General features: G+C 45.4%; 2 protein-coding genes across 2 annotated transcripts; both read left to right on the forward strand.

Moving 5' to 3' along the window:
* The first annotated feature begins 1,007 nt into the window (after positions 1-1,007).
* LOC121616335 (isocitrate dehydrogenase [NAD] subunit alpha, mitochondrial-like) lies at positions 1,008-8,468 on the forward strand. The gene is made up of 11 exons (XM_041951109.1): positions 1,008-1,107; positions 2,067-2,123; positions 2,454-2,537; positions 2,610-2,724; positions 2,805-2,992; positions 5,168-5,301; positions 5,440-5,542; positions 6,112-6,176; positions 6,261-6,345; positions 7,362-7,514; positions 7,868-8,468. Exons 1-11 carry the CDS (start codon positions 1,081-1,083, stop codon positions 7,949-7,951), a joined length of 1,095 nt encoding a protein of 364 aa, XP_041807043.1. The 5' UTR covers positions 1,008-1,080; the 3' UTR covers positions 7,952-8,468.
* A 1,692-nt stretch (positions 8,469-10,160) lies between these two features.
* LOC121616992 (ras-related protein Rab-8B) lies at positions 10,161-21,737 on the forward strand. Its single transcript, XM_041951978.1, has 8 exons — positions 10,161-10,457; positions 14,986-15,046; positions 15,209-15,269; positions 16,610-16,687; positions 17,006-17,095; positions 18,290-18,355; positions 18,437-18,487; positions 18,955-21,737. The coding sequence occupies exons 1-8, from the start codon at positions 10,334-10,336 to the stop codon at positions 19,042-19,044; spliced, it is 621 nt and encodes a 206-aa protein (XP_041807912.1). The 5' UTR covers positions 10,161-10,333; the 3' UTR covers positions 19,045-21,737.
* The last annotated feature ends 1,847 nt before the right edge of the window (positions 21,738-23,584 follow it).

The following is a 23,584-nucleotide window of genomic DNA, read 5'->3' on the forward strand; positions in this document are numbered from 1 at the left end:
ACCAAATGACAGATTTTCTTCAAATCTGGCAACCCTGATTATCAGCACTGATATCACCCTGTCACTGATGGTGTCACTCACATTCTTTCTTGATAATAATAAACATTGTTTGTACAGCAGCTTTCACACAGGAATTAAAGCTCAAAGTGCTTTACAAGATAGATAGATAGATAGATAGATAGATAGATAGATAGATAGATAGATAGATAGATAGATAGATAGATAGATAGATAGATAGATAGATAGATAGATAGATAGATAGATAGACTTTATTTATCCCAAGCTGGTAAATTGCAGTGTAGCAGCAGCATCACACACAGTGAAATAAGTGAAAGAATTGTGAAATAAGACTATAAAGAACAGCACGACGGGAGCTGCTGCTACAGGCTGCCACCTGGGATGGCGCCAAAGCGAATCTCACATGAAACGAGTTTACATGAAAACAAATAGAAAATGAATGTAAAAGAAGATGAGACCTGCTGTACAATGACAAAGATGACAATAAAACAAAGATAATATGTAAAACCACAAAATAGAATTCAAATCTAGGTCTTATTCTAATATTAATTCTCTGCTGGACCAAAGAAAGAACCCTCCTCCTGCTCAGAGCATCTTTGTCCCGGCTCGGAGTGAACCCTCTTCCTGCTCAGAGGATCTTTATCCCGGCTCGGAGTGAACCCTCTTCCTGCTCAGAGGATCTTTGTCCCGGCTCGGAGTGAACCCTCTTCCTGCTCAGAGGATCTTTATCCCGGCTCGGCGTGAACCCTCTTCCTGCTCAGAGGATCTTTATCCCGGCTCGGAGTGAACCCTCTTCCTGCTCAGAGGATCTTTGTCCCGGCTCGGAGTGAACCCTCTTCCTGCTCAGAGGATCTTTATCCCGGCTCGGCGTGAACCCTCTTCCTGCTCAGAGGATCTTTATCTCGGCTCGGAGTGAACCCTCTTCCTGCTCAGAGGATCTTTGTCCGGGCTCGGCGTGAACCCTCTTCCTGCTCAGAGAATCTTTATCCCGGCTCGGAGTGAACCTCCTCTTGCTCAGAGGATCTTTGTCCCGGCTCGGCGTGAACCCTCTTCCTGGTCAGAATGGCAGGCAGCGCGTGGAGGTCAATGGTAAGAAAAGGCAGAATTATCACCGGAGAAGAAACGCTGAAGGTGTTCTAAACAGTCTTGACGTGTCTTTTCTGTGTGAGGTGAAGTGTTGCTGTCACTGCGGGTTTTTTTAATGTCTCTGAACGCGTTTTTTACGCTACTTTTAGCCGGTTAGCATGTAAGCTACGTGTGTGTGTGTGTGTGTGTGTGTGTGTGTGTGTGTGTGTGTGTGTGTGTGTGTGTGTCCTTCAACATGATGACAGTAGCTAGCAAAGCTAGCCGAGGTGTTGAGTTCTTTAACGGGACGGTCGCATGATAAACCTTCACCGCCTCGGCTCCGTCAGTCCTGGTGGGGGCTGTGGTCCGGCGCCTGAGGCCGCAGCTCTCTCTGATCTACTGTCCAAACCCGAGCTATGCAGTCTGAAGAACCACTTTAAGGTCTCTCTGCGGTTCGGCTGTGAGATGTCCCCCGTAGAAAACGGCTGAAAGGCGTTAAACAAGCTGAATGCCCATTGGCTAATTCGGCATACATGACATCCATCACACAGGTATTAATACAATAATACTGCAGCTGGTCTGAAGTGATTTTGTCCTCATACACCACACAAATGGTCTCATCACATGTGACTTTCTAACATTAAATTGAGACATGACAAACAAAGAGAGGAAATCTGCAGACATTTGTCTCTTGTGTAATTTGTCGGTAGAAGTTAATGGAAGTGAATGATAAACAGGTCAGGGGTCAGTTGTTCCATCAGTTTAGCTGCTGGTTGGCAGCAGTGAGGTTGTCCCTCTGGTTAACCACAGACCACCGCTCCTGTTTGGACCTGCTGTCTAACAATACAGACTGAAACAAATCAACGTTCGCTGTTTGATGAGGCGGCAGTCGAACACCTGAACAGCAGCGCCGAGACACGTCACGTCATCATGGACGTTTCAAGGTCAAACGTGTTGATGTGACCTCCATGTTTCTCCTCCAGTTGTCCCAGGTGGTGGTGAAGAGGCCTGCTCTGTCCTCTGCTGCCTTTTCCAGAGGGGTGAGTAGTTCAGGGTCACACACACACACACATTAAACATATCTGTGTTTGTGGGCTCTTGATCAGGAACATATGATGGGGGCTGGTATTACAGGTGACAGATCAGATTAGATAGAACTGAAAGGATTCATCAATTAGCCGAAGAGCAGAAAATCATTTGTCAACAGTTTTAATAATCAACGGATCAGTAATCAATAATGTTGATCTTTGGGGAGTTTTGCCATGAAATCCGACAAACATGTGATATAAGTGGAGTGCAGCATTAATCCGGTTTCGCACTCTGACCTTTGACCTGTTTCACCGGTTGATGTTGCTGTGCGGACTCTGCAGATGCAGACGGTCACACTGATTCCCGGCGATGGGATTGGACCAGAGATCTCCACGGCTGTCATGAAGATCTTCGAGGCAGCTAAGGTGAGTGCGAGCAGATGTCAGAGCAGGTCTTGAAGGTAGCTGTGCTTTTAAATTTCTGATTTCCACCCGCAGGCTCCCATCAGGTGGGAGGAGAGGAACGTCACGGCGATAAAGGGACCCGGCGGCAGGTGGATGATCCCTCCCGATGCTAAAGAGTCGATGGACAAGAGCAAGATCGGACTGAAAGGTGTGCTAATGTTGTGTATAAAACTGAGCTGCACAGTTTTCTTTAAGGTGGCCGTCCAGCCTGAACCTTCTCTCCTCTAGGACCCCTGAAGACCCCCATCGCCGCTGGTCACCCCTCCATGAACCTGCTGCTGAGGAAGACCTTTGACCTTTACGCTAATGTGCGACCGTGCGTTTCCATCGAGGGCTACAAGACGCCGTACACCGACGTCAACCTGGTCACCATCCGGGAGAACACGGAGGGCGAGTACAGCGGCATCGAACACGTGGTGAGTGGACGGGTTCTCTACCTGCTGCGTGCTGACACGACGCACAAACGGACAAATCACGTGAACGCCGAGTCTGATTGGTCAGCTTGTTTATCATCTTTATCGCATGTTTCAGCTTCTCCCCACAAGGTAAACTGCATCCCTGCTGAGTCACATGATGTGTGTGTCTGTGTGTGTGTGGTGACAGCTGTAACCATGGCAACTTTACAGACAAAGACTGGAGATGGCTGTACCCAGGGTCACTGTAGACAAAGATGGAGACAGATGTAACCATGGTAACTACACATGTAGAACCAAAATGTTTGGAGAGACACAAATGAGAAGTGGAGGACGAGAGCGAGACTGACGTGAAACTGACTGACAGTTTGGGGTCTGTGGTTCTGGTGGTTGACCCTCATCTCGCTCAGGTCACTGGTTTAGGATCCAGTCTGTCTCCACTAGTCCTGTTGAGCTGATGTGAGGAGATCCAGTCAGGAACGAGCCGCTGTATACTGTACGTGTGTTGAAGTTGCAAGCAGGTGCTCCCACCTGTGTGAGCCGTAGTGATGATGGTGTACCTGCCCTCCTCACCTGTGTTCCTGTAGGTCAGCTAGCTGCTGCAGACAGGATGCTGTGCTCCTGCTCGTCTTCAGGGTAAGAAGGAGGAAGCAGTTCAGCCACACGCTAACAACGCTGAAGCTTCCTGAACCTCCCACCTGTCCACCTGTTGAGTCCTGATGTGGATCAGTCTGTGTTCACACTGTCAGCTCAGATCTGAATCATGGGTCCACAACATCTTTAGCCTAGCTTAGCACAAAGATTGAGAGCAGTGGGAAGTGTTAGCCATCAAAAGAAATCCAAACAGTACAGCTTCCAATAGCTGCAAGTCTGCCTGATTTACACGATTGATAAACGAACTAACTCATGACCAAACCATCAGAACGGATCTTTCAGCTGGCAGTAGACGTTCATGTGTGATGTCACTTCCTGTCAGTGGTTTTCCACTCCCACTGATGATCTTCAGTCCATTTTCATTCCCATTGCTGTTGGTGTTTCCCCTCCTTCCACTGTGTGTCTTCACCTCAGTCCGACTGTCATGCAGCCTTCGGTGTCGTGCATGAACACAGTAACCGTGTGCTTTCATTGAATGCGTCACTTGCTGGTCTGTCTCTTATCACGATCCACTTGGGGACAAGACGCGTAGCGGGATGACGACGCTGTACTGTGTCCTCAACTCCAGTCAGAGATAAACGACGATTCACGGCCTGAAGTCTGAGTGAAGGATGCTTTATAACGTGAACTCTGGACAGTGTCCACAGAACCAGGTCCAGTCATTGTCCACAGTTGTCCTTTCATACGTCTTTCTGTGTCAGACGCGTCCTCACTTCCTGGAAATACTAAGTTTAGGCGGGGGCTGGAGCCTGGGTAGAGCAAGGTGGAGGAAGAGGAGGATGACTCATCTGTGACGTGTCCGTTGTGGTGTCGATATCATAGATACGATGTCTGAAGAATGAAAAACAAAATACAGAGAAGAAGAAAAGAGAACGAAACAGCTAAACGCTGTGATGTCATCAACACGCCGGCTCACTGTGAATCCTCCAGACGACGACCTGATGATGATGATGACCTGAAGATGACCTGATGATGACGACCTGATGATGATGATGACGACCTGATGATGACGACCTGATGATGATGATGATGATGATGACGACGACGACGACGACGACGACGACCTGATGTGTCCACATATGACCTCAGTTGAAGGCAGGCTTCGTCCTCCAGAACTACACAGTGATGTCCAAGTCAGCTGATTCTGACGTTTGTGTTCACACAGCTCGTCTGGGTAACGTCCAAAGTTCAGGGTCGTGGAGTAGTGAATGTCCCGAGAAGATCCACAACAGACCGGGACCAGTCCACCTGCCCCTGGAAGAACAGCTGTGCCCCTTTTAAAACATGTAAACACAGCTGTCTGAGATGGGTTTTCACTGGTTTGTGACCGGAATGTTGTGTGATCATCCCGGATCTTGTTTGATCATCCAGGACCTGCTGTGATCAGCCAGGATCTTTTGTGATCAGGCAGGATCTTGTGTGATCAGCCAGGACCTGCTGTGATCAGCCAGGATCTTGTGTGATCAGCCAGGATCTCGTGTGATCTCTCTGCTCTGAAGCGCCTGTCTGGTCTCGTTGTCGCAGATCGTCGACGGCGTCGTTCAGAGCATCAAGCTGATCACTGAGGACGCCAGCAGACGCATCGCCGAGTACGCCTTCGAATACGCCAGAAACAACCAAAGAAGCAGCGTGACGGCCGTCCACAAAGCCAACATCATGTAAGAACAGTATTACTCTTATTCCTGAAGTCAGAAAGGTGTGTCCCATAATGTTTCAGTCACTGGTAGCAGTACAGTAGGGGGCGCTGTATCGTGAACTCTCTCTCTGTCTGTCTGTCTGTCTGTCTGTCTGTCTAGGCGAATGTCAGATGGTCTGTTTCTGAGAAAATGTCGTGAGGTGGCCGAGAACTTCAAAGACATCAAGTTCACCGAGATGTACCTGGACACCGTTTGCCTCAACGTAAGTCCATCAACTCATTCACACGACTGAATCATCCGACCCTGAAAACAACGAGAGAGAGTGCAGAGGCCAGCCAGGCCCAGCCGGACTCAACCAGGCCCAGCCAGGCCCAGCCGGACTCAACCAGACTCAACCAGACCCAACCAGACTGAACCAGACCCAACCACAGTCAAAGAGACTGACCCAAACTGAACCAGACTGATCCAGACCCAACCACAGTCAAAGAGACTGACCCAAACTGAACCAGACTGATCCAGACCCAACCACAGTCAAAGAGACTGACCCAAACTGAACCAGACTGATCCAGACCCAACCAGACCCAACCACAGTCAAAGAGACTGACCCAAACTGAACCAGACTGATCCAGACCCAACCAGACCCAACCACAGTCAAAGAGACTGACCCAGACTGATCCAGAGTGGTCAGGACTCTTAGAAACAGACAGCGGTTGGTGTTGGCTCAGTGTGACACAGGAACAACATGTTAAATCCGTTTTATTGATCGTCCGGCGTTTTCTCTCTTGATCATTGTAAGAATCTCTGACGTGTCCTGATGCTCTGGATTTTCAGATGGTTCAGGACCCCACCCAGTTTGACGTACTGGTCATGCCCAACCTGTATGGAGATATTCTGAGGTCAGTTTGCTGTCAGCGTTTTTATTTCACTTCATCTGCTGAATCGGAGACGTTGACATGTCGCTGTGGTGTTCTGTGTTGCAGTGATCTGTGCGCCGGTCTGATCGGAGGACTCGGAGTCACTCCCAGCGGGAACATCGGAGCAAACGGAGTCGCCATATTTGAGTCGGTTCGTTTGTCTTTTATTTGGTTTTTGAGGTATTTAGTCAATGAAAAGGTCGCGTTGTAGAACATCTGAACCCTGATGTATAAAAAAGCTTGAACCTGAGACGGCTGGAGGGTTCAGTGCCAGCGATTGATCATCAGTTATCAACCGTGTGTTAAACTGGTTTCAAACATCAAAGGGAGAAAGTTTGACGTCAGTCTTCTGTCTGAGAGACATGACATCTGTTCTGGGGTTGCAGGAAGCTGATTGGTCCATTACTGTTCTCACTACACATGCAGCCACTGGGTGGCGTCATTAGAGAGCACAATGCACGTTTCCATAGTTACGCAGATGACACACAACTGTACATCAGTGCTGAACCACATGATGCTGCAGCTACAGACCCCATTACTGACTATCTGTTCATCAATAAATCAATGGATGAGCAATAATTTCTTCAAGTTAAATGAGGACAAAACTGAAATCCTGCGAGTCGCCCTGAAACAAACAGAGAAATGCTGTTTAATAATCTGGGAAATTAACTCCCTGGATTAAATCTGAGGTTACAGTCTTGGTGGTCTCCTGGATTCAGTTCTAAGACTCAAGACCCACATCAACAAGGTGACAAAGTCTTTTTCCACCTTAGAAACAGATGCTGAAAAACAGTCAACTTGATTACTGCAACATTTACTGACCTGATGAAGAAAAACCACTGCGAGACCTCAGATCATTCAAAACTCTGCAGCTCAACTATGACCCAGAACTAGGAGGAGAGACCACATTAGTCCAGTTTTAGCTGCTCTGCACTGACTTCCTGTAACATTCAGCACTGATTTTAACGTCCTCGTCCTTGTATACAAAGCCCTTAATGAACTAGGACCAAGACACATCTCTAACTCCCTCTTTATTATTTGAAAGAAAGTCGGGCTGACAGTTAAAGTCCTGCTGGAGACTCGACTCAGGAGGATTGTGTTCAGTTTGACCCAACCTGAACACACTCTTAACATTAGAATCTGAGTGTGTGTTTGTTCCATCTGCAGGTTCACGGCACCGCCCCCGACATCGCCGGCATGGACATGGCGAATCCCACCGCCCTGCTGCTCAGTGCCGTCATGATGCTGCGTCACATGGGTCTCCATGACTACGGCAACAAGATCCAGACGGCCTGTTTCGACACCATCAGAGAGAAGAAGGTGAGACTCTGAAGCTTCTCAGGTAGAAGCAAAACTAAATCCACGTGCAGGTGAAACAGGTGACGCTCGTTTGTGCTCCAGTAAGTTCGATTAATTGATCCTAAAGTCGTGTTTGTACGACTGACCTTAGACCAGCCTGCATCTCTGTGGTGGGTCACATGTTGAAGGGACACAGCTAACAGGCGTTCATTCAGTGTTTTGTCCGGTTTTCTCTCTCTGTGCACATCTGCTGTTTGCACTCTGATGCTCATGCTAAGCTACGTTTCATTGTGTTTCTGTTGTGCCGTTTGCAAGCTGAATCTAATAAGTGTTTGAGGCTGTAACCATGGAAACGTGTCGTTTGATGATCTCAGGTGCTGACGAAGGACCTGGGAGGAAACTCCAAGTGCTCCGAGTTTACAGGTGAGATCTGCCGTCGCATCCAGGATCTGGACTGAAGCGGCAGCAGCGATGGAGCCGCTGCGGGAGCCCGAGTCTCCGCCCGCCCGAACCACCGCGGCACAGCGCCTCGCCTCCCCCTGCTGACTGGTTTGATGTCTCTGGAGCTGCGGGGAAACAGTCAGCTGCAGCTTCTTTCTACTGTATTTACACAAAGAAAAAAATGTTTTTGCTGTAATGAGATGATGGATGTGGAGGGGGCGGGGCTTCTGCAGCAGCTACCTGAGTAGTTAACATGATGAAACATTCACAGCAAACATACGCACAAGCGTCACATGACCAAGGTGGAATGGAATCATTTCAGGAGTGTTTTTACTCAAAGTATCATCATCGTGTTAATAATAATAATATCAGCATCTGCTTTGTTGTGTGGACAGTTTGGATATTTGCTATTTTTTTAACAGTGATGCAGTTGAACTGAAAGCTCGTCTTATTTATTGTTTCCTGTTACTGTCTCGTGCTGCTCTTAGTTTCAGAGCTCCTCAAACATATAAACATAAAGGAAGAGAACGCTGCCGCTGTGTCTCCTCTGTTTCTGCACCTTCACATGAACGTCACTAACATGCAAAGACGAAGACCGAGCCTGGCTTCGTCTTCATCATGTGAGGAGAACACTCACATTTCACACACTTCCTGTAGCGTCAGGACAGACTGCACTCATGTCGGCCTTCCTCTGTCTGCGTCCCCCTGTCTTAGTGTCCTTCTGACTGGAGCCTCTGGATGACGTCCTCTGACTGTCCACTGTGGTTTTATCAGATTAACATCATGGACACAACGTAACATTTTATCTGACGACAAAGCGCGACGTTAAGCTCACGGGAGTGACGCAGTTCACCGCGGGGACTCGTGTCTCTTCCCTCGGGCTCACAGACCTGAAGGTGTTCAGATGAGACGGCTGTGAGAGCGCGGCTTCCACAGAGGATGTGGGGACACGTCCTCTTTAAAGTCAGAGTCCAGACCACGTACTGTGGGTTTCGTTTGCTTTGTGTGGTTTCTTCATGGAGCTGCAGGCTGAGAGGTGAACGACACCTGAGGCCTCTGCTGCATGTTGTTTGATACGTCTCAAAGACAGAGATGAACGTCAGTCAGACATTAAACAGTGACGGTCAGAGGATTTAATCATGAACGATCTGTTGCAGCGCTTCTAATTGTTTGATTTCATGTTTCAATCAGTTTCTCGCTCGTTCTTCAGTCTTGGCTCTGCTTAAATCTTTAAAATCCAGGAACCAGCACAGTTCTTGTACCAGCAGCCCACCCCCCCTCTATCAGGGGAACGTCACAGGTCCACGCCCCCTGCTTCCTGGCCGCGTCAAGCTGACAGAGACGACCGGAACACATGTTGGCATCACCTTCAAAATAAATGATCAGGAGTTTAGTTAGCATTGTCATCTGCACAGAGGAGCGCCTCATGTCAGTGACAACTTCACAAAACTGTACTGGCAGCATTACGAAAGAATATATACATGAGGTAAAAACGTAGAAATGTAAACTGCTCCAAAGTGTGATGTTACTCAGAATGATGCTATGACCTGACCTGAGGTCTGTAAACCTGAGCTGGTCAGCTGGGCCAGATGATGGTTCATTTAGAAGTCTCCTGTAGCTCCCAGCTAACCTCTGCTTCAAACATCTCACTGCAAATACTTCACACGTAGCCCCTCAAAGCCCCTGAGTGGATGTCACACATGAACATTTTATTTCCTTCTTGAAAAGTTTGAACAAATACAAGACGTAAAACACATGATTACATGATGAAATCACAAATGCTCAATTCTTATGTATTTATTATGGACTAATGTAATTAATCACATTCAATAATAAAAGTCAAACAATGAATGTGTAAAGGCAAGATAGTGCTTCAATCATGTCATTGAATAATGAATATTTAAAAGCAAACATTGTCAAGTAGTAAATATTCACGTATAATAATTAAACCCGAATCTCAACTAATAAAGACACATTGAATTAAAAGAGCTGCAAAGAAGTAACTTAACGATTAATGGAGTAATTGTTTCAGCTGTAACCGCTCATTTGTTACTTCCAGGGCAACCAGGATGTTTTTATTACTAGTTGTAATGAATAAATCATGTTGAATAAGTGTCTAGAATACAGCGAAACAGGAGCACAGTTAGAAGCTAATGAGCTGGTCGTTTTGTTTTTTAAAGTGTTTTATTCTGAAAAGTCTGTACCGGATGTGGGCTGCGGTGTGTTCTGGTAGCTTGAAGCTGGAGCGTTTCCTGCTCCCGCGCGGTAGTGTTTTAGTAGAAACCAGTACGGAACCAGTGTTTCCAGTAAAGCCAGCAGAGTGTCGGAGGGTCGCGGAGAGTTTGCGGAGGCCGGAGGTTCCGTTAATTCACCGGGAGCACCGGGACAGACGGCGGAAAATGGCGAAGACGTACGACTATCTGTTCAAACTGCTGCTGATCGGTGACAGCGGCGTCGGTAAAACCTGCCTGCTGTTCCGGTTCAGCGAGGACGCCTTCAACACCACCTTCATCTCCACCATCGGTGAGTCCCCGCCGGTCTAACGCTGCTGTAACCCGGTACACGAGCAGCCGAATGGTAGCTGCTACCGGAACCGAGTGTGGTGTTAGCCACGGAGCTAACGGCTGCTGGGCAGGAAAGTGACAGCACACGTTAGTTTGAGCTCAGTGCCAGGTGACCTTTGACCCTACTGATCAGGTCTATTGATTAGCTCATCAGTGGCGTTTTGATGATCAGTTAAAGGAGAAATCCACCGATTCTACAGCTGAAGATGTGTTTACTGACCATGTTTGACACTTGTATGATGCAGAAAGAAAAGTCCCCAAAGACATGATGATAATGATGATAACAATGATGGTTATGATAATGAGGATGATGATGGTAATGATGATAACGATGATGATAATGATGATGATAATAAGGATGATGATGATAATGAGGATGATTATGATGATAATGACGATGATAATGAGGATGATGATGATAATGAGGATGATTATGTTGATAATGACGATGATGATGATAATGAGGATGATGATGATAATGATGATAACAATGATGGTTATGATAATGATGATGGTAATGAGGATGATGATAATAATGAGGATGATTATGATGATAATGACGATGATTATGATGATGGGACATTTTACTCACAGAGGATTTTTGTAAATGAAGGATACAAACTTCTCCTCAACATGAAGCCAGAACAGGAAAGCAGTGAAACAGCTGGATGGTAGAAAAGCAGAGAATCTTTGATTATTCAGATCATTGATGACGGAGTTTCTTTCTATCACGGATCAATAGACAGACTGTTACAGACGTGATGCCGACTCATCTGTTGATCACAGGAAGTGGTGAACCGGTCGTGAGTCTCAGCTCTGAAGTGAACGACTTCCTCGCGCTCGTTTACTTTGTTTCCTGATTCAAAGGACAGTTTCGGTTGGTCTGAGGCGGAAAGTCCCGACACGCTGACACGTCGAGTCTCGTCAGGAGACGAACGCCGAAACGACTCGCTTCAGAAAAACCTTCAGATTTCATTTCATGAAGCGAGTGCTGAACCTTTTCAGCTTAAATCAACCTCTGCAGTGGCTGAACGTCTCTGTGACGAGCAGATGGTACTGATGATGATGATGATGATGATGATGATGATGGTACTGATGATGATGGTACTGATGATGATGATGGTACTGATGATGGTGATGATGATGATGATGATGGTGATGGTACTGATGATGGTGATGATGATGATGATGGTAAAGGTACTGATGATGATGATGATGGTGATGATACTGATGATGATGATGATGGCGATGGTACTGATGATGATGATGATGATGATGATAATAGTGGTGATGGTGATGGTGATGATGATGATGGTGATGATGATGATGATGATGATGATGATAGTACTGATGATGATGGTGATGGTGATGGTGATGGTACTGATGATGATGATAATAGTACTGATGATGATGGTGATGGTGATGATGGTACTGATGATGATGCTGGCTGTCCAGGTGTGGGTCAGTCAGTCTTGAGTCTTTGACAGACTCAGTTTTGGACAGTGGTTTCATGTTGTCACAAACAGCTGCTAGATCTCAAGGTTCAGCTCTGAGACGTCAACGTCCACCATGACGGTCAAAGCACAGAGTTCCTGAGACATCAAGAGGTCAAAGGTCACCTGGACACAAACACACTTAAACCTGAAGCTCTGCAGGCTGAGGCAGAACACACACTCTGTCTCTCTGTCTCTCTCTGTCTCTGTCTGTCTCTGTCTCTGTCTGTCTCTCTGTCTGTCTCTCTGTCTGTCTCTCTCTCTGTTTCCGGTGAATCAGAGCAGAGCTGTGTCGCTCTTTTGTCTTCCTGATGGAAACAGGAAGTGTGAACTGTGTCTGCAGGTTTAGGCTTTTGGTTTGTTTGCTCAGTGACAGGTCAGACGCTGCGTATCGATCGTCTTTACATTCAGACCACCGTGAGACGGAGTGATGATGTCACGTGCTCTGGTCTCTTCTGGTTTTCTCCCAGTTCGGCTGCTGGAACTACATGAATGTTAAATGAGCTCCCACAATCCTCTGCTGCTGTGGTCAGACAGAGGACGCACTGTCACCACGCTGCCGGGGCCTCGTGAGAGTCAGCTGACCTCTGACAGTGTGTGTGTGTGTGTGTGTGTGTGTGTGTGTGTGTGTGTGTGTGTGTGCCCTGAGTCCAGACAGTTTTATAACTCTTCAACAGGGAAAATAACAGAAAGCTCAGGAAGAACCGCAGAGAAGGAACTCCTCTTCAGGATGGACGGACAGGAAGTACATGTCCACGTCCAACAAAATAAAAGTAGGACATGAACAGTCAGGATGAGGAAACTGATGATAAACATATGAATGATATCAATCATTAATGTGAGGCATTAAGCAAATCTTCGTTTGAGTCAAAAGTGAAATAAAGCAGACGTGTTTCATGAAGTCTGCAGCTCTGCTGATACTGATCCAGTGTAGAGCTGCAGGAGGAGGAGGAAGAGGAGGAGGAGGAGGTCGTTGACCTGCTCTGCTGCACGTGTCCTTGACAACCAGCAGGGTTTCACTTCCTGGTGACCATGAGAGCAGAAGAAGAAGAACAGAGAGAAAAGATTTGAAACGGAAACAAACTCAGTTTCTCGTTTTTTTCAGCACTGAATCAACAAAGACATCAGTCGATCCACCAGGATACATTTGATTCAGTTCTTTACACCTTTTTTTTTAGATCTGGGGGAGATAAACTAATGAGATTAATTCATTATTAAAATGAACATTACGATAGCAGACGTGAAGAGTTGTTGCATATTTTTTTGGTGTTTTTATTCAGATTAAATGTGGAATTTTGTTCATGTTCTAAGCAGTAAAACCCTCCCAGTTCGTCCTGACTGGCTGTAGCCCCCACCCTGAGCCTCTCTTGAGCCGCTGGTGGTGCAGAGCTACGCTAACACTGTATGTGACGTCTTCAGAGCTTCCTGGCGCTCACAGCAGCAGGTGAGCGTCTTCGCTGGAAGATCCTGGCAGATCACTGCTACAGTACTGGTTCCTGTGCCCTGATATCCACAGGAGCCTGTAATCATGTGACCTAAGGTGAGGGACCCCCCCAGGTGAGGGAGGTGCGAATAATGGAGGTCTATATGCGGCGTTGTGCTTCATCTTTACAATTTTCTCTCATTTAGGCCTCAAAACTTCATCCCGTTAGTTGAGAAAATAATCTGCAGATTGTTTAATAATGAAAATAATCGGGTTTTATTTTGTAGTTTTCCGACTTGTGAGAATTGGTGCACCTCTTCCACTTGGTTAAATGTGTTGCTCAAGGACACTGTGGCAGGTAGAGCCGATCAGGGGATCAAACCAGCATCTGGCTGGATGAGCTGGGCGAAGTGGGACAAAGCTTCAGCCCCCTCAGACCCTCAGAGCTGGTCCAGGGGCTTGAACCAGCGTCACAAACAGCTGCTCTGAGCAGGAAACGGCAGAGGAAAGCGAGCTGCCAGCTTCGTGGAAACAGATTTTCTCTCTTCAGAAACAGGAAGGAACACGGGGTCACATGTGTTTGTTTAACATAGCTTTGACTTCCTTTTTAACCACACAGAGCCCCCCCCCCGGTAAGCTGACAGATTTAACGTTCAGAGCTGAGAAACAAATGCACCTCCTGGATGGGTGGAGTTAACCGTGTCACTGTGATGTATGACAGGAAGAATACTGTCAGGCTACATGCTAACACAAAGTATAGCTGAGGTCATGTCTTTATATACTACATCCGTATATATATATATATATATATATGTTTGTGTGTGTGTGTGTGTGTGTGTATATATATATGTTTGTGTGTGTGTGTGTGTGTATATATATATATGTTTGTGTGTGTGTGTGTGTATCCTGTATCTGTATGTTCAAATGTAAAAAAAAAGCTGAGTACTTCTTGTACATCGTCTTATTATCTTGTCATTTCCAATCAAGAAAAAACTTGCTGGTTTAATAAAAGTAACTTAATAAAAGTAAAAAAAAAAGTTTTATAAAAAAAATATTTTTGGCCTGACTGCTTCATTGACTATGTATGTATATATATATAACTATCGAACTTCTGGAATGAAGCTAGCAACAAGCTTCAGCGATGAAGCTAACCGTTTGTTTGTCGGAGGCTGAACATCGAAGCAGCTGCTTGGTGTCTGTTGTTTTTTGGGCGTCTGTCACAGTCGGTTACTTCATCGGGTCGAATGTTGATGACCAGTGACAGCCGCAGCCTTCTTCTTCTTTGTTGAGTTTTTTGGTGCTTGGCATCCAGAAGTGTTGCATTACTGCCATCTGCTGGACTGTAACAGCTTCACAGCCCACGCAGACCCAGGGCAGTCGCTGCCTGGAACACACAGGTGTGTTCTGAAACCTGTGCACGTACGTGTATGGATCTATATACGGGCATAATATTAACAGCATCCTGAAGATTGATCCCTTGTTGGCAGCAGCGCAGGTGAACGTGTTGTCCTGATGGTGGCGCTGCAGGAAAGTGAACAGTGCCTAACAGTTGCATCTTTCTTGTGTTTCAGGAATCGACTTTAAAATCAGGACGATCGACCTCGACGGCAAGAAAATCAAACTTCAGATTTGGTGAGTGTGATCGATGATTCTGTCAGTGAGGATGAATCGATCATCGAACTGTTTGACGGGATGTCGATGCCTGAACCTGAACGAGCTTTAAAACAATGTGAACGAGCCGCCGGCTGGCACTGAGCGGAGAGACTTTCAACAGTCTGCTTCCTGTTCCTGCAGGGACACCGCGGGCCAGGAGAGGTTCAGGACCATCACAACAGCCTATTACAGAGGAGCCATGGTAAGACACGCCCCCTTCTGCTTATCTCTCTGCTATTGGACAGATCAGGTGTCAGTCATGTCACACACCTGAGCACATGTTAGCAGCCTCACAGCCGGGAGGCCGTGGGTTCGATTCCCGGCTGGCAGAGGGTCGTTCAGGTGAAAAGCCAGAACTCCACAGTTCTACTGTCAGCAACATACAACAAATAAACAATAAATATACAACAAATAAACAATAAATATACAACAAATAAACAAATATACAATAAATATACAACAAATAAACAATAAATATTTAACAAATAAACAAGGATCATACAACAAGTATACAACAAATATACAATAAATATACAACAAATAAACAAGAATCATACAACAAATAAACAAATATACAATAAATATACAATAAATAAACAGTCAACATACAACAAATATAAAAAATACAACAAATAAACAATCAACATACATTCAATAAACAATACATATAAAATAAATATACAACAAATAATCAACATACAACAAATATAAAGTAAATATACAACAAATAAAGAAGAAATATACAACAAATAAATAAATATACAATAAATATGCAACAAATATACAACAAATAAACAACAAATATAAAAATTTACAACAAATAAACAATCAGCATACAACAAATATATGTTTGTGTCTGTGTGTGTTTGTGTGTGAGTTTAAAGATCTAAAAGCTCCACACAATAAAAAACATATTGAGTTATTTGCCATCATGTGTGCAGAGCCAAACGTTAACTGCTTATGGACCCTATTGTACATGTGTCAGTGTCTCAGTGACTGATGGAGGTCCCTGCAGCCAGCAGCTGTAAAACAGGCTGCAGTTTAATCCCGCCACAGCGTCGATGTTGGTCCACTGAAAGTGTTTGTTTGAGCCGCTGACAGCTCAGATTGTTGTAATAAGTGTGTGCCAACATGGTGGAAAGGATCCTACAGAGATGGAGCTTTTTGTTACAGAGTAAGATCCTTCTTGTTAAACCAGCTGTTATATCTCTCTCACCAAAGCCACCAGACTCCATTCACAGAAACAGTCATTTAACGTGGTCAAACACACTTCATTCAAAGTGACAGAAAACAAATAAAACTCACCAAAACCTCCTCAGTTCATCTTTCACTGATCCAACAATCATCACTAACGCTGTTTGTTCTTTCAGCCAATCAGGAGAGAGAGAGAGGACGACATCAGAGAAACAGAGAAAACAGAGTTTCATGGAATTCTGGAATTATTTTCTCTGGACCTTCTGACCGGAGACATTTAAATATGTCCGACTTCAAACAGTCATTACTGGACAGCAGACGTGTCACTTCCTGTCTTTTGTGTTCCAGGGCATCATGCTGGTGTATGACATCACCAACGAGAAGTCCTTCGATAACATCAGGAACTGGATACGCAACATCGAGGAGGTACGTCACGCGCTCTGACATCACATCCCATAACATGACATCACACCATGTCGTCGTCATCAGTGCTGCCATCATGTGACTGAAAGCTGCCTCTCAAACTCGTGTTTGTCTTCAGTTTGAAGTTTACTTTGTCGGTGAAGAGGAAGAAATGACGTCATTTTATCACCTGGAATCAATCAAACCTCTCTGTCATTGTTCAGTTTGTGTTAAAGGAACCCGACCAGGTGTCTGGACGGACAAATATTTTATTGATTTAAATGTATTGATCGTCTTCACGTGCTGTCGACGGTAACGACCTCCATGTTTGTGTGTTTTCAGCACGCGTCTTCAGACGTGGAGAGAATGATTCTGGGAAACAAATGTGACATGAACGACAAGAGACAAGTGTCCAAAGAGAGAGGAGAGAAGGTCTGTGTCCTTCATACACAACGACCCCTGACCTCCACCCCGTAACCCCGAACCCTGAACCCCTACCCCAACCCCTGAACCCTGACCCTGTAACCCTGAACCCCTACCCCAACCCCTGAACCCCGATCCTGTAACCCTGAACCCCTACCCCAACCCCTGAACCCTGACCCTGTAACCCTGAACCCCTACCCCAACCCCTGAACCCCGACCCTGTAACCCTAAACCCTGAACCCCTACCCCAACCCCTGACCCTGTAACCCTGAACCCCTACCCCAACCCCTGAACCCTGAACCCTGACCCTGTAACCCTGAACCCTGAACCCCTACCCCAACCCCTGAACCCTGACCCTATAACCCTGTAACCCTGAACCCCTACCCCAACCCCTGAACCCTGACCCTGTAACCCTGAGCACTAAACAGTTTTCTTTGTTGTTCAGAGATCATTTAACAAAAAAAATCTCGTCAGGTGTCTGAACACAAACATCTGATCAATGAACAAATTGCCAAGAATGTGACTGTCAAACCATCAGAGTCCAGAGTCCAGGACCTGAATTCAAACCTCTTCTTTCACAGAGTCGCTCTTAGTGAGGACACTCAGAGAAAAAAAAAATTTCCCCTCACAGTTCAGACTAGATCCTGGTAGAGACTGAAGTTATTCACCGAGTGTCTCCGGCCTTCAGAGAGCTGCTCAGGTGACAAACTGTTAGGAGTAGAGAGGAGGACTTTGAAGAGGAGGAGAAATATTCTCCAGACGCTGAATGACAGTGAGTTAATGAAACTCTACAGATCAGATGGTTCAGGGATGATGTTTGTGGTCCATCTCCCACCAACACAAAAACACTGGACAGACAGGAACACTCAGATATCTGACTGCAGCGCACTGAGGCGCAGTTCACCTCATGTCCACTGGGTGGCTCCACCCGCAGGCCACTAAAGGTCATTCATGGACACGCCGGCTTCCCGCTGTTGTTGGTGTGACTGGTGGAGTTCTGTCAGATGGAATCTGAGACATTTTTCCTCGTCAACAGGCCGATCAAATGGATCACAAACTAAAATTAGCACCGTGCTAACAAACGTAAGCTAATAAACAGAACACCTCTGAGTTTTCCTCAGCATCGACTCCTCGTGAGGAGCTCTGAGACGACTCTGAGGTTTTCAGGCTTGAAGTTTAACTTGGACTCATCTTGTTGTTCAGCTCGCGATCGATTACGGGATCAAGTTCTTAGAAACCAGCGCCAAGTCCAGCATCAACGTGGAGGAGGTGAGTGATGAGCTTCATTCTGTCTGAGCCAATCAGGAGGAGTCGCTCCAATGTTCACCTACAGTGTTTTTTCCTCCACAGGCCTTTTTCACTCTCGGCAGAGACATCATGACCAGACTGAACAGGAAAATGGTGAGTTTAAGACACGAGAGACATCCAACACCAGCGAGCGTCCGACCCGACCATCGCAGCCGCCGCTCGGCTGATTGGACGACACATTTCTGGTTACTTTCACTCAGAGTCATACGTTTCGGTACAGTCTGGCACGAGTGAGGCTTGAGTTACTTTCACCAAAATAACTGCAGCAGTACGACCATCACACTTCCATCATGTCTGTAATCACCTGGTGTCTATGGCAACCTGAGCTCACCTCGTGATTGGTTCTGACGAGGTGTGTTTATCTGCCAGCCCTCAGCCGTGACTGACAGGCTGCTGTCTGCCGGGAAACTGCAGATTGCATCGATTGATTTTCACTTGATGTTCTAATTGTTGATATCTGACTGAAGGGGAGAGCTGTCAGTCATCTGTCACGTCTGAACCTGATTGGTCCAGTTTTTGTCTCTGTGACCTTTGAACCTTTGTGCTGTTTTTTCCTGCAGAATGACAACAACCCGTCAGGTGGAGGTGGGCCGGTTAAAATCACCGAGTCTCGCTCTAAAAAGAGCTTCTTCAGGTGCGTGCTGCTTTAGGCGGAGCCTGCTCCTCCTCCTCCTCCTCCTCCTCCTCCTCGCCTGGCTGCTGCAGGAGGGCCGCAGAACAAACGTGCGGAAGCAGGGAGAAGAAAACATCTTCGTACTGAATCTGTTCAGGAAAGTTTCTCCGCTTCTCACTCAGCTCAAATCTTCCTCCTTACTTCCTGCACGCCCTCCCCCTCCTCCTCCTCCTCCTCCTGTTGTGGACTCTCGCTGCCGCCAGGTCAGCAGCAGAAGCAGCGAGGTGAAAATGTTTTCTAAAGAAAGACAATGTAAGTGATGAAGACGATGAGGAGCAGAGGACAGTTTGTGTTGTTTTTCCTTTGACCAAAGCTGATGTGGAGTTACGGTGGCGTCTCGCTCTGCGGGATGAAGGTCGTCCGTCACGTGTCTTTCATCTCCGTCCTGTAAATGTTGTCGTGACGATAAATGTGGGAAATATTTCCTGTTTGTTTGTCGACAGTCATCAGTTCCACTGCCGATGCTTTGAAATCGAATTTATTTGAGACAATGAAAAGAATCAAAAACAGGATTTATTACAGGAAATGAAGAACAAACGATCCAGTTTAAAGTCGCAGACCCGTAAACGACTCACGAATCAGCAGAACGTCATGTTAAATGTAAAAAACGAATTCTGTTGGTGCCTCCTGTAAAAAACATAAGTGTGTGTGTGTGTGTGTGTGTAATGTAGACATTCACTGTCATGTTTTTAATATCAGCCGTAGAATCCCGAAGCTTCTTCTGCTCATCAGTCGCTGATATCAACACCTGATCAATATCCGATCAACATCTGATTAACGCTTGATGTTAGCACTCACAGACTCTCCATTAATTAGCTTTATTAGCATGTATGTTAGCAGCTTATTGGCTGTTCATTGATCATTATTTATTCTGCATGATCATATTCTGCAACCCTCAGTAATCTAATTACTGCTTGTTGATTGAAGTAATGAAGCTTCTTCATAACTTAACCTTGAAGAAACGGAGCCCAGAAAAGCCTCTAACACGTGTTTCATAATGACGAATGAAGAGCCAATCAGCTGCGAGTCAGCAGCTCGTTAATGTCCAGTCTGTGTGTGTTAATGAGCTGTGACCAGCAGGAATCATTGAAGTTTCACGTTTCATATGAAGACCAGCTGATTATCTTCACAGGGATGATGATGATGATGATGATGATCATGAGAATGTTGATGATGAAGATGAAGATGTTGATGATTGTAATGATGATGACCGTGACATTGATGATGGTGGTGACCGATCAATATGAGCTCGTTGAAGCATCAAAGCTGTTTGTTGATTTATAGCCCCTGCTGATGAGAGTCACTGTGAGACGTTCACTGTCTCCTGGTTTCCGGAGTTTCTGTTTGTTTCTCATCAACTTCTTGACGCTTTTTTCATGTTTTAGTTTTTTTTTGAGAAAACCCTTTTAAACGTGTTGGATCTGTATGAATGTGAAACGTTTCAGTCATGTCTTCAAAGTTCTCTTCACGTGCTTCATGTTGATTCAGCGTTCAGTCCGTCCAGACCAGAATTATTCAATCGTCATGACGACGGTCTCGTTACCTCGTTAAAGTTGTTAACGAATTACATTTCAGTTAAAATGATACATTTATGAACTCAAAGCCAAATGAAGAAATCAGAAAATCCTTTTTCTATTTTTAAAATGATTTCATAGATAAATTGAACATTTGGGACAATTAGAAGATAAAATTATTGAACTGAATATTGATGAATATTGACTTTTACGGACTTTGAGTTTCTGGATGTATCATGTAAATGAAAGTTGGCTGATAATGAAACGCTGCAGCCCCTCGTCAATAAACACATTGATTTATCTGCTGCGGACAGCTGGAGACTTGTGATGAAGACTCTGGAAACCTCTTCATCACTTTGTTCTAACTCGTTGCACATGAAGACAACTGAGCTATTGTTTACAGACTCACTCCAGCAGTATTATTATTATTATTATTATCAGACATTAATCTCAGCTGCACTTTATGTTCTTTGTGCTTCTTCTGATAAAAAGGTGCTTTAACAAACTGAATCAATCAGAACGTCACCTGATCAATACTGAAGTGACTCTTAAAAGATGATCATTGATCTGCTCGTCTTAATTTCCGCTCCCTGTATTAACAATCCACTGCTCATTTCGTTTATAATCACATATTTGAGTCAGTAGCTGTTTCACACCTTCAGTGTCGACAGTTCCTCTTTTTAACTTTCACTTTGTTCAGAATGTTGAAAATCAACACATGACGTCACTTCCTGTCTGGAAGTGAAAGTGAAGGAAAGCAGTGTTTTTATCAGAATTAACTTTTCTACCGAGCATGACCACAGTAATCAGCTGATCAATAATGGATAATCATTCATGTCTGAGGAATCTGTCAAATCTTCAGCTTTGTTTTCTTGTCGAAGTTAAAGTTTGTTGTTTTTTGACTGGAGTCTGGTGTGTAAACTCTTTTTAAACTTGTTTTCTATGTTTTCAGCACTTTGTAACTTGGCTAAAACGGCGCTATGCAAAAACACATGATGATTATTATTCTGAGCAGGTTTTGTTCCTGAACTCTTTGATCTGATCATACAGTCTGTCGGATGTATTGATCAGCAGAACAGACGAGGGTCAGAGCTGCGTGAACATGTTAAAAGGAACATTTTTGAAAAAATATTAAATTTTTACTTAAATCTCCAAACTGTTGAGCTTTTTCTTCTTCTCACACCGAGTCAGATTTGAACTTAACGTTCAGCTGTCTAACTTTAAATGGTCAAACGTGTGTGTGTGTGTGTATTGATTAGATCCAGAAGTGACGTGAAACTCACTGACGAGACTCGTCGGCGTTGACTCTGATCTGTTTTCATCAGATGTGAACTTAAACATATTTCTGGAGAATCAGAAATAAAGTTGTTACTGTCGGTGTAATGTCCTCAGACTTCCTGCTCTGTGATGTCACAGTGTCAGCTGATTGTATAGGAAACGACCGATCATCACCTGCAGCAGGACAGGAAGTCTCCGCTGAATCCAGATCATCAGAGAGGATCTGGATCCTCACAGAGAACCAGATCAAAGCTGCGACTTGTTAGGTGTCACCTTTCAGGTGAGTGAGTTCACCTGTCAGCACAGTTTCATAACACACAGGAGAGTAGAGACAGGATTCTTCTTCATTTTCAACGTTATTCTCGACCTCCTCCTTTCTTTCCTCTTCTTCCTCTGTCTTCAGGTCCTCCAGATGAAGAGCAGTGATGGTGAGATTTGTTCTGATTGGTCTGCTGTGTTTCTGCACTACATTTACCGAGAGTTCACCTGTCAATCAAAGTGAGTGGGCGGGGACTGCAGCCCAGTCCAAGTGACCCTGTCAGGCCTTCAGTCCTGAACCCTGATGGACTCTCCTGACGTCACCTGGTGAGTTTGAGAACGAGCCTCTGACAGGTCACGTCCTGAAGGGACCTGAAAGCCTGCCAGACTCTAGTCTTGTACTGGACCAGAGTTTGTGTCAGAACGGCTTCATGTAAACGACTGTTTTCATCTTTAATTGATATTGAATATTTTTTAATCAACAAAAGGAAAACTCAGGTAAAAACAGGAGGACTCGGAAACACGAACGAGTAATAAGTAATAATAAAGTAATAAACTGATTAAAGGTGAAATCATAAAGAACACAGAAATCATCAGATGTTGAAGACAAAGTCTCTTTGTCTCACGTTAACTGTCCACTTCACTTCCTCTGTGTCCTGCAGACAGGTGTCGTCCTCCCTCCTGTCTGGACCAATCAGGAGCAGGGCAGCGGCCTTCAGTCGGGGGTCAGGGCTGTATGAGGATCCAGGTGAAGGTAAGACAGTGTTAACTCCTCCTCTCCACCTCTGCTGAGGTCAGAGGCCTTCCTCTTATTTCTACTTCCTTCCTTCCTGCTTCCTTCTCCACCTCCTCCTCTCCTTTTCTCCATCCTTCCCCTTCAGGTCATGCAGGTAATATTTCAAACACTGATCATCATCATCATCATCATCATCATCATCATCACTGAAATCAGCTGCTGTTTCCTCTGATCTGAAGGTTGTTTCCAGATTCACCACCAGAAGGCAGCATTGTTCCAGAAAACAGCCTGTCTGTCTGCCTGCCTGTCTGTCTGTCCAACTTATCTTCTCTGAGAAGTTGATCTGATTTATTTATTTCTGTTCTCCCTGCCTCCTTCTGTCTGTCTCTCCCCCCTCTCTCTCCCTCCCTCCCTGTTTGTCTCTCCCTCTCCTTCTCTCTGTCTCTCTCCTTCTCTCTCTCCCTCCCTCTGTTTCTCTCCCTCTCCCACCCTCCCTGTTTGTCTCTCTCTCCCTCCCTCCCTCTGTGTCTTTCTGTTGTGAATTTTTCTGTATGTGTTAATTAGCTGGTGTAGTTTTTGTTATTAGTTGGTGGGTCAGGTGGGGGTCAGGTGAGGTCAGATGGGGTCAGGTGGGGTCAGGTGAGGTCAGTGGGCTTTGAAGGTGTGCTGTGCACGTTTTAACATCGTTGATAACAACAGAAAATATGTGTCAATAAACATCCAGCAGATCA

This window comes from Chelmon rostratus, chromosome 1 (assembly GCF_017976325.1).
Source record: "Chelmon rostratus isolate fCheRos1 chromosome 1, fCheRos1.pri, whole genome shotgun sequence".
Classification (NCBI taxonomy): domain Eukaryota; kingdom Metazoa; phylum Chordata; class Actinopteri; order Chaetodontiformes; family Chaetodontidae; genus Chelmon; species Chelmon rostratus.

What these genes read in the sequence shown, in the direction of transcription:
- LOC121616992 (XM_041951978.1), top strand. Translation starts at nt 10,334, where the DNA reads ATGGCGAAGACGTACGACTATCTGTTCAAACTGCTGCTGATCGGTGAC. An exon ending in AAAATCAAACTTCAGATTTG is followed by an intron (nt 15,047 to 15,208) that starts GTGAGTGTGATC and finishes CTGTTCCTGCAG; the next exon opens with GGACACCGCGGGCCAGGAGA. An exon ending in GGATACGCAACATCGAGGAG is followed by an intron (nt 16,688 to 17,005) that starts GTACGTCACGCG and finishes GTGTGTTTTCAG; the next exon opens with CACGCGTCTTCAGACGTGGA.
- LOC121616335 (XM_041951109.1), top strand. Translation starts at nt 1,081, where the DNA reads ATGGCAGGCAGCGCGTGGAGGTCAATG. An exon ending in CTGTATGGAGATATTCTGAG is followed by an intron (nt 6,177 to 6,260) that starts GTCAGTTTGCTG and finishes TCTGTGTTGCAG; the next exon opens with TGATCTGTGCGCCGGTCTGA. An exon ending in GAGTCGCCATATTTGAGTCG is followed by an intron (nt 6,346 to 7,361) that starts GTTCGTTTGTCT and finishes TTCCATCTGCAG; the next exon opens with GTTCACGGCACCGCCCCCGA.